Here is a 17,951-nt window from a genome sequence, read left to right as displayed (position 1 = left end):
CAAACAGTTACCTCCTTAGTCTTTACCCGATTGAAGAGATTGCCATCAGTCCAGTATCTAATGTTGATCACAGCATCAAAGTCACAGAAAGCATCTGTAAGCATGATAGAAAACATACCTAAGAGGGTTGGGACCAACACACAACCTTGCTTAACTCCATTGGTAACTGGAAATGGTTCAGATGACTCATCATCGTCCACGAAAATTTCATCATGCAATGCTGAACCATCAACCAAAATTGTCCATAATCTTCCAAAAGCCTCAAAATCTATCAGTGTCAAAGGCTTTTGTCAGGTCAATCAATGTGTACATGTTGGAGTTTTATTCCTTCCATTTGTCCTGGAGTTGACAAGCCAAGTTTTGCCATGATCTTCCTATGGCTCCTGACTGTCAAAGGCTTTCATCAAGTCATGTACATAAAGGCCTCTATGACTGACTGTCAAAGGCTTTCATCAAGTCATGTACATGTTCGATTCTGTTCCCGGTTTTCTCTTGGAGTTGACAAGCCAGAGTTTGCCATGTTCCGCCAAAGGCCTCTATGACTGACTGTCAAAGGCTTTCATCAGATCATGTACACATTAGATTCTGTTCCTGGTATTCCTCTTAGAGTTAACAAGCTGCAAACACCATGTCTGTGGTTCCTCATCCTTGCTTAAAGCCACAGCCTGAAGCCTATGATCAATATAATACACGAGGCAATTCCTAGAAAGAATGTGGTGAAACATGTAAAAATAGGGTGATAATAAATGGGGATAAAAATCCAAATAAACAAAGAAAACATATTTATGCATGTTTTTTATTATTTGTTATCTATCTATAATAAATATGTACTACCATATTTGTAGTCCTTTATAAGATGAGACCAACTGCAAACTGCACTGACCCAGATCTGCTGTCGCATAATGAGCCACATAATGAGCCTGCAGATCAGGGTCTGTGCAGCCTGTTTATAGTAACCAGTACCAAAAAGAACATAGACCCTGATCTGCAAGTGCATTATGCTATGTCAGATCTGGATCTTTGTTGTTTGAAATTTGACTTGACTTGTAAGTGAGTACATAAGGTATATCAATTGAGTATTATATGCAGTTGCAGATCTGTACAATTTTAGTAAAATATTTTAATATAACAAAAATGAGCTAAAGTCAAATTTTGGATCATTTTAAATGTTAAAACTAGTAAAAGATGAGGAGACTAGAAAAAAAACAATGGTTTTTAGGACATAAATTGACAGACTTTGCAAACAGCTAATTTAAAGGAAAAGAGTTCATGCAAGAGAAATATTTTGTGTGACTTTGTTTCACTGTGCAATGGTCAGAGTTACCTCTGGCTGTTCAAATGAAAGAGGTTGTATGTGTCTGGTCACACTGGTATGTTGTCTTATATGAAGTGGTAAGGGAATATCCATGAGTTTGTGTACAATTTTGCAGAATATAACAAAGCAAGTATCTGAACACCAAACTTGAAGGGATCTTCATCCTAATATGGTTTGCGTATCACTTAATTAGTAGTTTGCAAGTTGCTAGTTTTGACAAAAAGAGATGCTCTGCTTTTTAAGTTTTTGGATGTTTCCTTGAAGAAAGCAGAGCATTTTATTGGTACTGGTTGTTATTCTTGAGAATTGGACCGTTATGGTACATTGGCACGTTCAAGACTTGTGGAACATCAGGACATTCAAGACTTGGAATTCGTTTGGAATTTTTTATACGTTTGGACTTTTAATAGGACATTTAGGATTATTTTGAATTTAATTCACAATACTTTGTCTTCTTGAATTTTCACTTTGTATTATAACAATTAAATCATTTGTTTATTTTACTAAAATTTTGGTTTTGCTTCTTTATGTTACACAGTTTAAGAATTGTATAGAGTTGTAGTAAAGAGATATGTAAGATTTAACATTTAGGGTTCAAATTCATTTTCCTCAACTTCCTCAATTTTTGAAAAATAGCATTGTCTTGTTGGAGTTTATCAGCAGTGAAGTATAGCACCGTGTCAGCTGCAAATATTCTTACATTTGAATGAATGCTTTGAGGCAGGTCGTCAACAGCATTAACAGGATACGACCAAGAACAGAACCTTGCAGTAATTCTGATGGGACTGGTATTTTAAAAAAGGATTCATTTTCAAGTATATAGATTTTCATTGTGTCAAATTTTTAATGAAACAACACCATGTGAGTCCTGGTGAGCATTTTTTCTATGAGTGAAATGTTTCTTTACTGAATTTTTTTTACATGTTTTGTTACTTAATAGCTGTATTTACTCACTTATAGGTTAGGTCCAACACCATAAAATATAGACTCTGATCTGACATCACATAATTTGCTGGCAGATCAGAGTCAATGATGTTTGTTCTACTGATTACTTCTAACAATCTGTAATGTGTCAGACATTATGTGGTGGCATATATGTTTTCAGTTTGGATTTGACTTGACTTACAAGTCAGGATAACTGCTCAGTGTTTTTTTTTAAAAACTTGTTTGTACCAAATGCCTCATTAGAATGAGATGATTTTTCTCAGATGCCTTGAAATACCTCTAATATCTTTAGTACAGATAGTGTATATTCTGATCAACCTTTTGATTTCTTATATAATCTATGGTAGGTGTTTTTGGTCCAAGTATTGAACAGTCTCATTGAATTTCATTTTTCAGTGAGTACCATAATTTCTTCAACTGATTTATTTTAATGATTTTCTGAACTGTTATTTCCTGCTTTATACATGTATTCAGTACAGTTTGAAATTCTACTAATTTTATATCCTATATGGTTCTTGGTACTTGATGTTGCCTACCACATCTAAACATAGATTCTGCTTCTTTACTCTCACGATTTCGGTCTTTATAACGTGGGGGTTTTGTTTGTCTTTCTTCCACCTTTTTCTTATGTCTTTGAATGTTTGTCTCAATTTCTTCTTAATAATTCACTTTTACATGGTATTCAATCATTGGTTAATGCAAGATTTTTCTGTGGCCAATCAAATGAGCCGTAATAATTTTTGTTCTACGCCATCTTGTATGGAGACGAATCATGAATCAAGGCACAGGTTTGTGCAATTATTTTACTTTGACACGATAGTTTGCTTACAAATTTAAATTCTAAATGTTTTGTTTCAGTTCATTATTTGACGAGGACTGAATGTAGGGTTTTTTCTTGTGAGAATGTGGAAAAGATTTCGAAGCATAATGAAAGGTACCTAATTTCGATGTAAAAATCGATACTGGCAGTACTGTAGTGAATTTACATGATAAAAACATTGTCGGGTCTTAATAAAGACTTACTGCATTTGTAAAAAGAGAGCGTTTCAAGACTGGTTATCGAAAACAGTATCTAAATTGCCCCACACTGCGTAGAACAACCGAAAAGGTTATGTACAAGTTAATTCATAACTTGATAATTTATTATTTGTTATATAATAGAGTAATGTGTACTTAATGACAACAGTGATGCAAAACATGGTTCTCAGAAGACGCTTATCCTCGGATTTTGACATTTGGAGTTTAAATATGGTAATTCCAAAAGTGCGCTTTTATGACGCACGTTGATTAGAGCCGGGCCATCTGTCATGAAATTAACCCTTGATTCGCCTCTTGCAAAATTTTCTGCTTAAGCGAGCACAGTATATATACTATATAACAAATTGACTGCATGCACTGGTGATTGACATTTACTGTTTAGATAGTATTTACCCCTTATCGGCCAGTAAGGCTCCCCAAAATTGTGTTTCCTGTTGCACATGTTTTAAAAGATTTTTTAGGCAGGGTTTTTGTAGTCCTACAATGTAAGACATAACACATGTTGGTTTTGTTTTAGTGCTTTGTCTTACTATCCAAATAATGGCCTTGTATAGCCTGTTCCGATGTCGTTGACATCAGAATGAGTAGTCAAAGTTTCAGGAATATCTCACACATTTTGCAGCATATATCGACATTCTTCCACAATTTTATGTGTAATTAATATGTTTACTGTGCTGTCTTTATCCTGGCGGAATGAAAATATGACACTAGCAAACGGAAGCATTTTCATGTTCCGTTGACATACATTTGAATTTGTTGCAATACGAAGGTAGTCAAGATATGCCGAAGTAGGTTCATGTGGTAGTCCTACATGTAAGACCTGACACTGATATTTATGTTGTGGGTGTCAAGGTCTTACAGCCTAACTAACGGTGCTGTGTATCGTGTTTTGATGTCAACTAACATCGTTACGAAAGTCAAATTTTCAGGAATATTTCAAACAAATGACAACTAAAATAACGATGCTTTTTCTACAAAGTAAAGTCATAATGTTTTAGTCAGACTTTACTTACTCTGATGTCTTTTCTCTAATAAATTTCAAATTCTCACAAAAGAATTGGACCTATTTTCAAGTTTCGTTGCGAAAGTGCAAATTGGTAGAATGCGAAAAAGATAATGCGAAATAGTTGATAAAGTGTGGTAAACAATGTGTAAAATGATGTAAATAGTCCGTTTGTTTTGTCACCTTACAACAATCCAGGTTTGTGAAAATTTGACATTTCGATAACTAAGGTTTTTCATGTCTTTCATGTTCTAACGGGTACCCGGTTACCCGTTAAACGTTGCAATGGGTACCCAGTTGAAGTTTTCTGTGGCTTTTGACAGCCCTATCTCCCAGTTTTATGATGCTTTTAAAAACCCAGATTTTTCAACTCCCTGATAGAAAAAGAAACATTTTTAAAAAAAAACAAAAACATCATTTTCTGTTTCTCTGGTTTTTCTGTGTCTGGTATGTTTCTTAGTATTTTACCATATCAGACTTGATTTCTGGTTTTCGTCTACCACTACAAAGAGATTGTCTCACAGTGTGGTTCTCTTTATCTGATGCCCTCAGCATCATAATGGATAAGTTTCTCAGCAAGAAGCAAAAAGAAGAAAAGGAAGTAACTGACGTCTTTTCACCAGGCAAGAAAAAGAAATAGGATAAAAAATATAAGAATGATTGGGAGAAGCAGTTTGCTTTCATTCGTCGTCGACTCGCAGGGCCTATCATGCATTCTGCCTCTGATGATTGGCTCTTTCCACATTAAATTCTACGTCAGAATTGTAGATTTGATAAAAACTGAAACACTATGCAGATCATCAGTGTTGATTCCTTCTGTTCGGTTGGAGATAAAGGCCAGGTCCTTAAACGATACTGCAGATTGTTTAAACACATCTGCAACACTTGCATGAATAAGTTAGTCATCCTTTAGTGGGTTGCTCTCAGGAACAAAGGATTAACCTGGCCAGCTGTTGTCTGCAACCCTTGGAAGAGTAATGCTATCAATACTTTCAATACAGCATAGCAACAACAATGCTGAGAGAGCATTCTCAATGGTCAGAAAAAACAGAACCAGCCCAATGAGCCAGCCTGTCAGCATCAACCCTGGAAGTTATTCTTGTTAGCAAATTTTGCACCCATGGACAAATAAATGATGAACTGGAAATGGAAATCTGCAAAATACAATGGACTGAAATAACAAAAGTTAACATCTATATCATGATATATACACCTTACTCTTGTTCCTCCTGACTTTTTACCCTGACTCCTGATTTTTAATGGTGATTTGAGGGCAAATTACAGATTTTGATTTTTTCCAATGTCGGCAGGTCTGGATGTGACAATTAAGCGCATCAGCTTTATTTTGGAACCAAGAGCATTGTTGGTATCTTTCCTTATTGGTCTCAACCTTGTTATTGCTGCTGTTGTCTGGGCAATCCTGCAAATTAGTTCTGGTTTTGGAGCCATCATATGAAATAACTGATTCCTAGTATGTGAAACTTGTGACTCTTTCCAGCTTCTTTCCACTGACCTTTATTTCTGCACTGATGTCATTGATGTTGTTTGTCATCAGATTTTTTTTTATAGGCGCTAATCTCCATACCGTATGCTGGTAAGTTGTGTTGAGGCGCTCAGTGAAGTCAGCCAGTTATTTTGCGTCTCCTGCTAAACCATCAATATTATCTGTGAAGCAAAGATTGGTGATAGTTCTTCCTTCAGTTCTGACAGCCCTTGTGGTCTTGCAAGGCATACCCCATGATCCTTTCCAGGAAAATGTTGAAGAGTAGGTGACAGTATACGTCTCTGTCTTACTCCAACTGTTGTTCAAATGCAATCTCCTCTGCTGCCATTGATGAAGACGGCACTGGTGGATTTTTCATTGAGGTATTTAACGACCTGCACTAGGTGTGAGCTGATGTTGTACTTACTGATAGTTGCCCATAAGACCACATGCCATACCTTATCAAATACCTTTTTGAAATCTATAAAGACGTATAGATTCTGCTGATGCTGAAGGTATTTTTTGCAAAGAGTCTGAGATTGAAGATTTGTTCTGACTGTGGTGCTCCTTCCTGCTCTGTAGCCTGCATGCTCTTCAGCAATAATTTCAGCTGAGGCTTTAGTCTGTTGACAGTTATCTTCTTTGTGGCGTTTGCCTGATTTGTCTTGGATGGTGATAATTTTCCCTTGTTTATGGGTTGTGATATCTTCACCAGTTGAAATGCCATTTTGTTATTATTTCTACTCAGACTCTTCAGTTTTGCAGCATTGTCTTTCTATCCAGGATTCCTTTGCCTTTTAAATGCTTTCTATATCATGTTGTTTATCCCTCTGTATTTTCTAGCTCCTTTATGATCTCTTTTTCAGTTCTCTTCTTTTGTCGCATAGTTCAAGGTCATTTGTTTGTGACCCAAGGTTTCTTTGTTCGACAATATTTGCCAATAACCTTGCTATCTGTGTTGAATGTGGTTGTTAAGGACTTTAGAGCTGTGTTTTGGCTGTCCAGGGTTATCAGAGGTGCAAATTTACCACCTTGCATGAAAGGCTTCTGCGACTTTTGGATCTTCAGAATTTCTCAGGGTCAAATTTAATTCTTGGTTGGTTAGGCTTTTTGATCATTTTCAGGTGCAGGCGAAATGTTGTCATTAATAAATCATGGCCACTTCAATATCTGCTTCAGGAAAACTTTGTGTTCTGGCGATATTCAGTCCTGTGTGGAATCATTTTGTTTTCACCAAGATGTAGTCAATCTGGTTGTGATGTTGTCCCTCTGGACTGTGCCAGGTCCATCTTCTAGATGCTTTGTGAGGGCTGAATGTGTTGGCTAGCACAAGATTGTTGTAGGCAGCAAAATCCAAGAGTCTGATTCCTTTTTCATTTGTTTCTGCATTGCAGAAGGGTCCATAGGTGCTTTGCTAGTTTGTCTGTGACTCAATTCCTTCCTTTGCAATCCAGTTTCCTTGTACAAACAGAATGTCCTTCTTGGGTGAGTTGTCAATGACATCTTGCAGTTGGTTATAAAATGTCTCCAGTTCGTTGTCATCGTAGTTAGATGTAGGTGCGTAGGCTTGTATGATTGTGATGTTGACAGGAGTCACCCTCAGTCACATGGTAATGAGACTGGGCAGCAACCCATAATGCTGTTCACAATGCCTTTGTGGACAAGAAATCCAATACCATGATTGTGTTTGTCCACTCTTCTGCTGAAGTTGTTATTTCCCCAAAGTTTTTCCAGCACACTTTGCAGAGACCAATAATGTTCCAGTTGTACCTCTCCAACTCATGTGCAAGTTCTTCAACTTATCGATAGCCCTTGGTATTCTAACGTTCCATGTGCCAATGATGATGCTGTCTCTCCCACGGATCTTGGTAGTGGGAGCACCAGTAGCATACTTGTCACCTCCATCCTGGTGTGCAGCAGAAGGCGCAGTCATTGTTTGACCTGGGCTGCCACCGATCCAGTATGGAATTGTTGTTAGTTGTCTTTATGTGGTATGTCAAGTGCAAGATACAGCCTGGCGGAGCCCATCCCTCTCCAGACTGGATGACCACAGCCGAAATCCACTGATAAAATGTGGCATGCTCTGGTCATAAGCACATGGTCATTGAGCTCATCTTAAAGCCCTTCCAACCTAGCCATTGACTTCATTGAGGAAGACATCCGCCCATTGATGCTGTGCTATCCTCACATTATTTTACTCATAGTTCGGAAACTTGTGGGGGTGGAAACATCTCATTCCATCCCATACAGATCCAGTGGACCTGTACCACTGTCTGCCACTGACTCTTATTATAGTTACTGGAAAACTTAATCAATTATGAGTTTATTGGATTAACTTTTGACTGGCGTTTGTTTGATTGCCCATTATTATATGTGATTCTGCCTGTGGTAGGACAAAAATGCCATTTTAAAGGATGTCAACAGCACAGTTTTCTAGTGGAAATTACCCTACTGCTTTCGAAAAATTAAAGATGATTATTTTATTATTATTGTTTCATTAATGTTATTATTTTAAGACAAAAACAAAATTTGGGTAGATCACTGTCACAGCATTGTGTCCGGGGTTACAGAATCCAGTGGGAACCAGTCTATTGGGGACCAAAAATGTTATGGTCATTGTAACGTAATAAGATAACAAAGGCTAATATGTATGCACAACAATTGTCGATTATTTTGCTGTTGTAATCTGGAAGTTTAATTCCGAATGCAGGTTGTTTTATGAGACGTTGCAAGTAATAAAGGAATTGAAGGTGTCCATGAAAGCGTTAAGTCTTTTATTAAAAAGCAGTTGACATTCAGTGGAAGTAAGATTAAAAGGAGAGACCAACCAATAAATGGTTTCAACAAGAATACATAATTAAGTGTTTGCATTGTTAAATTCTCATTTTTTCTTTCAAGCTTTTCTAGAGCAGGGGTATCCAACCCTTTTTGGCTGGGGGACCAAAACATAAATTGCTTAAATTTCCAGGCCACATGAGCAAGAACAGTTTCTTATCACAATTTAGGCATATTAATGAAAATGCATATTTTCGAAAGGACTGCCAACATGATGATGGCTGAGAACTTCACAAGGTGAAGGCCTCGGGCACAGGCTGGACACAGATGTGCTAGAGGAATATTTAAAGACAGTTGATACATTTTAGTTTAGTTCATGACAAAATGGAGAAACATTAGCTGAGCATAACACTTGTTATTAAATATTTAATTTGCATTGTTGTGGGGTTTTTTAAATTCATTTTATTATATGCTTTTGTAATGTAACATTGTATCTTGGACTTAACCTTGTCAAAATCAAGTTTATCTTCTACTTGGCCTGAATTATTGATTTAAAAAAATCATTTTTTTATTATTCTTTAAACAACCAATACATAGTTAAGATATTCTCAGTCTCAGTGGGTTTATTATCAGGATCATTATTAATAGAAGTAAATGTTTATTTGGGTCTGGGTCTAGATTATTGGGATTTTACTACAATATACCTGTTGTACCTGACATTGTCCAGGTTATAGATCATAATTTTAGTAGCAGACTGCAAATTATAGATAGCATTTTTTGGCCGTAAACATTAAGAACTTTCTAGAAGGTTATTCTCCATTAGGTAATGTTTTTTTAAAAATAGAAGATGTTAATTGTGATGTGAGATCATGTAGGAGACTTTATAATCTAATAATGGAAAAAAATATTTATGCTTAAGATCTAGCAGAAACAAGCAGTATTATTGTTGTGTCCATGTGGGCTGGAATTTATTTCATGAAATTGTTAAATTCAAGTGAATTTTCTCTGGAAATGCAAAAGGTAGGACACAACTGTGCTCGAGGAATATTTAAGGACAGTTGAAATTTTAGTTCATTTCATGTCAAAATGCTGAAATAAGCAGTTTTTCAATGCTGAAGAAAAAGCAACCACATGCTAAGAAATGCCAGTATGAAATATGAATATATCTCGTGTCAAATTCAAAGAAAATCTCCTCAGGATGAACATAATTTGGCTGAGTAATGAAGAGAATTCAGCAATCTTAAGAAGACAGTGATTAAAGGGGGAATATGGAATAGAAAACAGACCTCAGATTTAAATTTCTGACAAAGATATATAAAGCAGTATCAGCCCAGTGCAGGAGCTGCAATGCATCATAATGGTATAACAAAGCCTATATCACTGCAAACTGATTGTTGTGTGGGACCATTACAACACGTTGCTGAACAATGTAAAACTTCTTCACATGTGGAGAAGTACAAGTTACAGTACGTGCACCTATATTTTTCCACAAACACACTTGCTTGATTTTCTTTTCTTTTTTCTTCATTTCATTAATTCATTCTATATCCTTATTTATATCGCTAATATTAAATTATCAAAGATAGGAATTACACATAAACAACCAATGATACCTTGTGTTATAGACAATGTCATTTAAATACGTTTTGAATTTTTAAATATGTTTTGTTGTTTCTATGCATTGTTTTCCACAGGCTTGTATCGTTACTAATGTAACAATAAAAAATACAAAGGACAGCACTTCCCCATGACCTGCTTTGATATAAATGTGACAGGAAATACAAAGCATAGGCAGACAAAGTTGGTACTGATGTTTAATGCAGATACACTACTTTTTGTACCTTTTGCTGATTCAGCTTTCATTTACTATATTAAATTAGCCTATTTGCATAATGTTATGCACCTATATGACCATAACCACCCAATGTGACTTGATGGTGCAGTGTGCTGATTGAGATACTGCACTCATTGGTTGATGAAAAATGAAGTAATCAAAAAGTGCATTGCACAATGTATGGACTTGTAATGAAAGTGCATTGTGTCATTCAGTACGATTTACAGCCATGTCAGGTATGGACGATCATGGCCACGTTGAGAGGTTACATTGAAAAACATGCCAGCATTCCTTTAAGGTAGGGAAGGAAGTAGAATTACTATGGACACATAGCGAGATTTATTTCACTGTTGATTTTTAAATAGGTCATTAAAGAAAAGGGAGAAGTGACCCCCCTTTGTTAGTAGATGTAGTACATGTATTATTTATTGCTACATGTGGGTTTTTCCCATATTTTATGAGCTTGTACATTCAAAGGAACATAGGCAAGCTAGAGTTAAATGCCTTTAAATTAAGTATTGTAATGAGCTAAACCAATAGAATGGGAGTCAAACCCAGAACTAAAGTTCTCCAATTTCAGCATGATGTATAACATGACCATTCAGGAATCCAGCAATGTGTTTAAATGGATTAAAATACAACGTAATGATCTCAGTTCCTTTATTGTGAAAAACATTGTATTGGTGGCTTGTTTAAGTCGCTAATCCCCTACATAAATTGTCAAACAATTACATCTGTACCACTCAATACATTTATGCAGTGAGTGCTGTCACCAATTCATAAATAACACGTTTCAGTTGGTACACAAAGTTGAATGCTTTCAGTACAATTAGCCAGATGATCTTAATACAGTGAGGGACCTAAAGATGGTGTCGCAGCAGTGGACCGAGTCAGATTAAAATTGGATCTCCACTGTTATACATGAAGATCTGACAAGAACCACTTAGGGGTCAGGTTCTGGTGATCTAAGTTGTTATCATAATTGCTAATTTTATCCGCCAATCAGATGACTTGTTACATCATCACATTTGGAAGACTGAGGAGTATGGCTGAAGTGCATCAGGTTTTTGAAAGCTGTACTTCCATCGGCTAATTCAAAGGTCATCAGAACATGACCCAGCAGCAGTTGCTGTCAGATCTTCAAGTAGTACTATGGAGATGTGATTTTATACAGATTGGGTGGGTGGGGGGACTGAGTATTATCAGTGTCTTCAGAATAAATATGTAGCAATTCACTTCAGAACAAATATGTTGCATTTCATTGGTGGGCTCAAGGTTTCTTTCAGGCAAATTAGATCACTTTATTCTTTTTTATGAGCATGACATGTAACTTGCTTTAAATACTGGAGGAGCCTGATCTACAGGTGTCAGGCTGTCTGTCTTTTTTTTTAGCTCAGGCACTATATGAGCTAGTTTGGCACCAGTTACATGTGACTGCCAAATGTGATAACATAAAGGCAGTGGTTATTTTATTATTTGATTTATCTTGAATGGGTTGCATGGAATTTTTCATTCAGGATTTAAGCTGGGTATTGCCAGTCATGTTGCATCACAATCCCTTTAAGAGTTAGGGTTGTGTTGTTTTACCACTACTGTATATCTGTATATTGTGGTATGGACCCAGCTGGTTGTGTGACTGTTTTACTGTACATAGTAAATGAACTTTTTTTCTCTCCGTATTATTATAAATAGTATGCAGATAAAATCTCTATCTTAGCTTTAATTTGTTTTCATTTTATGTTTGTTTCAGTGTACAGTATGTTGTTCAAAAATTTGATACATTCTGCCAAGAACCTTGTTGAACTGCATGTTATAGTCCTCAGTGCCTTTCACAGTGTTGCATTGTCAATGACCCAAATAATGTGGATGTTTAGCCTTAAATATTTTGAGTTGATACCTAATAAAATTGAAGAAAATTCAGTGATCTGGCAGCATTTCTGCAAGCAGTATAGATATTTTATTGATAACCATGTCATTTGTTGGTAATAATCTGGTGGTTAAGTTAGTTCGTGGGCAGGATGGGAACTTGATTGCCCAGATTTGTCAGCATTATCCCATAGCTATTGGTATGGTCAGAGTTTAGAAGATGTAAATTGCACAGGAGCCTTTGTTTATGTAGATCGTACTACATAACATGAGAAGATCTTTAACACATTAACCCCTGGAGGTTTTTTGTTGTTTTCGCCTGAAATTCAAGTAGGAAACACATTTTGAAAGCAATTTCTGAATAGATCTGAAAACACCAAATCCCAGGTGATCTTTCAATAGCATACTGCCTAGTTGTGTTAGAAATATCATTTTTCATTGGCTATTTGGCTTGCGCATGAGTAGAAGGGTAAAAGTTGGAGATGTAAATTGCACAGGAGCCTTTGCTTATATAGATCGCACTACACAACATGTGAAGATGTTTAACACATTAACCCCTGGAGGTTTTTGTTGTTTTCACCTGAAATTCGAGTAGGAAACACATTTTGAAAGCAATTTCTGAATAGATCCGAAAACACCAAATCCCAGGTGATCTTTCAATAACATACTGTAGAGTGTAACAAACACCACTTGTATCGATGCATAAATCTTTTGTAGGATGGACTGAATTCATTGAACAAACCAAAGCAAAGTTTGTCTTTTCTTTCTGTTTTTTTTAAATGTTAACTGAAACATTAATTATAAAGATTAAAAATTATTTTAAAAAAACATTTGTGTATTATGCTGGACACATGCAGTGGGTATGTGAAAGTAAGTAAGAATGGTGCATCTGTTAAGAACCCAGACAAAGTATCTTGTTATCTCGGAGCGCACTTTAGGTACTTTACAGTTATCATTTGTTGATGATCTTCCGTTGTGGGTTTGGGAGTGTAGAATATACACGATGCTCTCACACAAGGCAACTGATGGAGGCAGGGCCATTTTGATAGTATGAAAGTGTGTAGGCTCTGATCCTACCATTGGATCAGCCAAGGTTAGCTTCAGTTGTGCATTCTTGGACAAGATACTTGCTCAGGTTGCCATGCTGTAAAACTACCAAATCAACCAAACCAACTAGTTCATGAAGACAAAAAGAAATGTCACTTAAAGACTCTGAAAACTAAACAAAGTTCAATTGAATTTTAGGATGAGAAGTCCTGGACTCAGGAGTCCTCAGTCTGTATCTGAGTCCCTGGCATAAATTTGGGAGTCCCTCACATTCAGAAGAATAGAAAGAAAAATAAAAGCTTGTGTTCTTTATTTTAATATTGTTAGGATTGCATTCTTAACTATTTAGAATTACACACTACAAAGAAAATTATTTTTCGGTGGATAGAATGTTGTTTAAACATTATTATATGTAAATATATAAATAATTTTACCCCTACAACAGTACTGAAAACAAAAAAGTAAACCACAACAATAAAATTGTGAACAGTGAATCCCAAGAATGATTACCGGTTTAACTTACAATGCTCTGTAGTTTTCTCTAACAATAAAAAAAGTATGTCCATTTCCCTCCAAAGAAATTTGCATGAGTAAACATCCGGTATTACACTTTATATATAAACATGAATTTCCATCATGAAACTAAACAAAGAAGGAATGAAAAATATACTAAGTTGCTTATGTTCCAAAAAACTATGCTAATTACTAAATAGTATTAAGTGCCTTATGAGTTGACCCAAAGAATAAAGGTGTCGTAAAACTTTGGTTCTATAGAAAAATATGAATTAATCTTGGTACATACAAGGTACCTAAATTCAGATAGCTTGAGACTGCAGATTTAAAATGTTGTTAAGATAAATTAGCATAAGCATTAGGTAGTGATAATCCATTATCACCAATCAAATTGGAACTTTCACATTTTTTCTTCCTTTTGATATCTCATTTCCATCATGTCCATTTCCTAGGGGTACCATATTTGAACTTAAGAAAGAGGACATTCCGATTACTGAGAAAAATAAAAACAGAATTTGCCGACTCAATTTTACAAGTCAGTGTATAAAGTCTCTACTGATGTTATAGAGCTCTTTAGAAATCACACATATTTAAATGGCAGTTATTCATATTTTTACTATGACCTCAATGATCTGACAAGTAGGACTTGGAGAAAGCTTTGATTATATTCATGGTTTACCAGTTTAATTTAAACATCGTTACAACAAAATATAGTGGAGTTTATTTCCCAATAAGTTGTAGGTGTTTACATACACAATCAGTAGAACAGGTTTCATTGAATAATGTTTGATAAGCCTTTGGAAGGGCAATTATTTTCACAAGATGATTTCATTTGATAAGGATTAACTGTTACTTTAAGTCACACTTGTTTCTTGCCTGTATACTTAATGTAAGTCTAGCCTTTAGCTATTCAGCAAATTGGCTATGGCTGATCATAATATGAAAACGGGGAGTGTCCTTAGGTGTCTGAGGAAGAAAATGGTGAATTCTTTGAGAATTTTACATGTATTTGATCCAGAAGCTCAGATCCTTTATACACTCAAAGTGTGCTGATGTATAATGATACTACTACTACTACTACTACTACTACTACTAATAATAATAATAATAATAATAGTAGTAATAATAATAACTTTATATAAGCTGATTTGGTCAACTGACCAATCTTGTGTTCCTTCCAGTTACATGTACATGTACATGATGTACAATTTTTGCTGCTGTTTTTACTGTTGATGTTGACTATGAGGCTTATAAAGACCTTGGGCTGAGTCAAATGACCTTTTATAGTGTATCACCAGTATAAACAAAGCTCTTATTATAAAACTGAATTTGTTTGGATTAGTATACATTTTGTATGAGAGGGAGATTCGGTCATACATATATACATATTCCACAAATTATTTTTAAGATAATCAGGAAGCAACCCATATAAGGATTTGTAGACTAATTAATCTCTCTGAAGTTTAGTTTGATGTTGAAATGGAATCCACACTGGGGTTTTAAAAACAGAGTAGATTTTTTTGATGATAATTGTAGCTGGTCTTTTGTTAAAATTTCATTAATCTCTGTTTTCTTCATCACAGTTACCCCATATAGAACAGGAATATTCTAGATGTGGTATGATGAAGACGGTAATATCTTTCTCTGTTCTTGAAGGAGATAAAAATTATTCTGTAAAAGAGATAAAGTGCTCAAGTAGAATTGCAAAAGGGCCATGTGGCATATGGCACCTGCAAGGTCATGTTTGCATTCAGATTGTAGAATGATATTTTTTGTTTGAAAATTCACAGTTAAAGGATGTAAGCTATCTTGATTGAATCACTTTATTGGATGTATGTAAATTGAAAGTAGACTAGTAACATGGCAAGAAATTCATACCCCACCCCATCCCTGCCACACTTGCAAAACTTATTCTGGGTCCCACTTACAATAATTTTGAGGTATGCATTTTTTATGGAGACAGTTGCATTTATTATGTCCAACTACAAAGAACATAGACCCAGATGTACCATCACATACTGCATTGACAGATCGAGGTCATTGCTTGTTCTGTTGTTGAATTTAAAAAAATGTTGTATAGATCAAGATCAAATGGTTCATCAATTTATTGTGATATGACTGCCGCAATATTATCATGATACAATTTTTGTACGTCACTATATTTTGCTCATATTTATTCAGAAAACTTTTTACAAGTTTTAACATGAAATTTACACTACAGAAAATTCAGTTTACTGTGGTATAACCAAATCCACGTCATCAAGTGATTTATGTCTTGACTTTCTATGAACCCTATTTGCTGTCAGTTGACTAACTTTAGATATTTTCTTTCTTTCTTCAAAACCAATAAAATTAACGAAAAGGGATATTAAGATTTTTGTTTTAACTTTAAAGATGCTGCTTTATTTGATGGCAATTCCTCATTAAAGGCATTTGGCAGGATCAAAGATTCATTAAAAAAACCTAATGAAAAGCTGAGTTAATTTTATGCCAGTGAGTTCATGTGGATGGTCTTATCATTTTACTACAAGGCAAAGAAAAATGTGTGTTTCACTTTGTCAGCCGTCCTTGTTTTTCATTGTCAACTCTTATAAATTTTTCCCCCATGTTTAAAAAAAATTGTTTCTTTAAGAAAACACGACCAGCCTACCCTAATTTTAAAACCAGTGCAGTAGGAAACTATTTTGTTCCTAATTTGTACAAGTGTTATCATTTTAAATAAATGCAACATGAAATATCGTTACATTGCTGAAGGTATATTGTTGCAGCCCTACATTGATTTGGGAGTCGAACTGCAAGGCCGCGGTGGCTGAAGCAATGTGGATTCCATGTGTTCTCTTGAGTTCTTTATCACCTACTTGACCAAATGTTATGGAAGACATGCATTTGAGACATTGAAGACATGTATTTATTTTGAGGGGAAGAGGGTAGTGGTTACGCAAATGAGGAGATTTTTACAAAACTACTTAAGTTCAGTACCTATTGCCTTGGTTGAATTTTGTATATAGCTTGCATTAGAGACAAGAAAGATGCTGTCTTTGGACTAAAAAGGTCACTAGTCAAGGAAGAAAATATTAATTTGGGATTAAAAGCTAAATGGTCAGGGTCAGGGAAACTCAAAAAAATCCTATACCACAAAGTATGACCATACATTGTGTATTGCATGCATTTGAGAACAAAGGTACTGATCAGTTTTGTTTTCAGTATGTCAAAGGTCAAGGTCACTATGAATACAAAATGGTTTCCACAAAATTGAGTTCTGTGTCTTTTACTTTGACCAAATTTGTTTGCATTGTCCACACTATGGTGTTGTTTTGGGGGGAAAAAACACATTTCCACAAGTGCTATTATTTTGTGCAAATATGCAAGGAAAGCAATCCTGATGTTAGCTTTTCTCGAGTCCACCCTCCTTGACATCGCATGCAGTGTATATTCTGAGTAAATTGTGAACTATTGAAACTTTTTTTGGTACTCAAAGGGTGATGAATAACAGTTTTAATATAAAAAATGTCCTGACATGGCAACAAAAACAGAATAGCATGACACCATCCTAAAATTATGTGGGAAATGTTAGAAGAATTTGCATATCTGTGAGATTTACACTGAAAATTCACACATGAACTTCAGGAAGAAAGTGAAATTCCATGCCTTTGTAGCCCAATCAAGAATAAATTATTACTCAGGGGAGGTTTATTGGCTGAATACTTGTAAATCTAAACAAGTTCATTTCAAATTTCAGCCTGTAAAAGTTGGATATATACAGTATATATAGAGTAACCTATTAATGAAGTCATCAGTTTTTGCCAAAATTATGTTGTACAATAAATTTGTTAAAGGAAAAATGTCTTTTTTGCAAGTTTTTGTTTTTATGCTAGTTGACTCAAAGTTTTGAGCAAGCTCTGAACTAATTTTGACCTATTTGGGTGGGAGAGAAAAGTCACTTGGTCCCCACTGGAGCCCATTTTGGGCCTTATATTGATTTCCGATGCATGATGTCAAGTATCTAACGTAACCACATAATGTAAAAACAAGTGTGCTAATACGTACAATTTATGACATGGGGGGTGTGTACAAGTTACTATTCATGGTAGTCTTGTTGCTAAACTGACCATAGTTCTTTTCTTTCCTTAGT

The 17,951-nt window shown here is 35.4% G+C and overlaps 1 protein-coding gene across 1 annotated transcript in view; it reads left to right on the top strand.

Moving 5' to 3' along the window:
- Window positions 1-2,965: 2,965 nt before the first annotated feature.
- The window catches only part of LOC149781834 (transcription initiation factor TFIID subunit 10-like), an 83,467-nt gene continuing 68,481 nt past the window's right edge, over window positions 2,966-17,951 (top strand). The window contains exon 1 of the mRNA XM_089936017.1: window positions 2,966-3,048. Coding sequence (XP_089792143.1) covers window positions 3,033-3,048 — 16 coding nt within the window. The 5' untranslated portion in view covers window positions 2,966-3,032. The remainder of the gene's footprint in view (window positions 3,049-17,951) is intronic.

Source organism: Sinohyriopsis cumingii, chromosome 15 (assembly GCF_028554795.1).
Source record: "Sinohyriopsis cumingii isolate HCF-2022 chromosome 15, ASM2855479v2, whole genome shotgun sequence".
NCBI classification, from domain to species: Eukaryota; Metazoa; Mollusca; class Bivalvia; order Unionida; family Unionidae; genus Sinohyriopsis; species Sinohyriopsis cumingii.
Note: the sequence above shows the minus strand (reverse complement) of the source record. Positions and strands in the feature narration are given on the sequence as shown.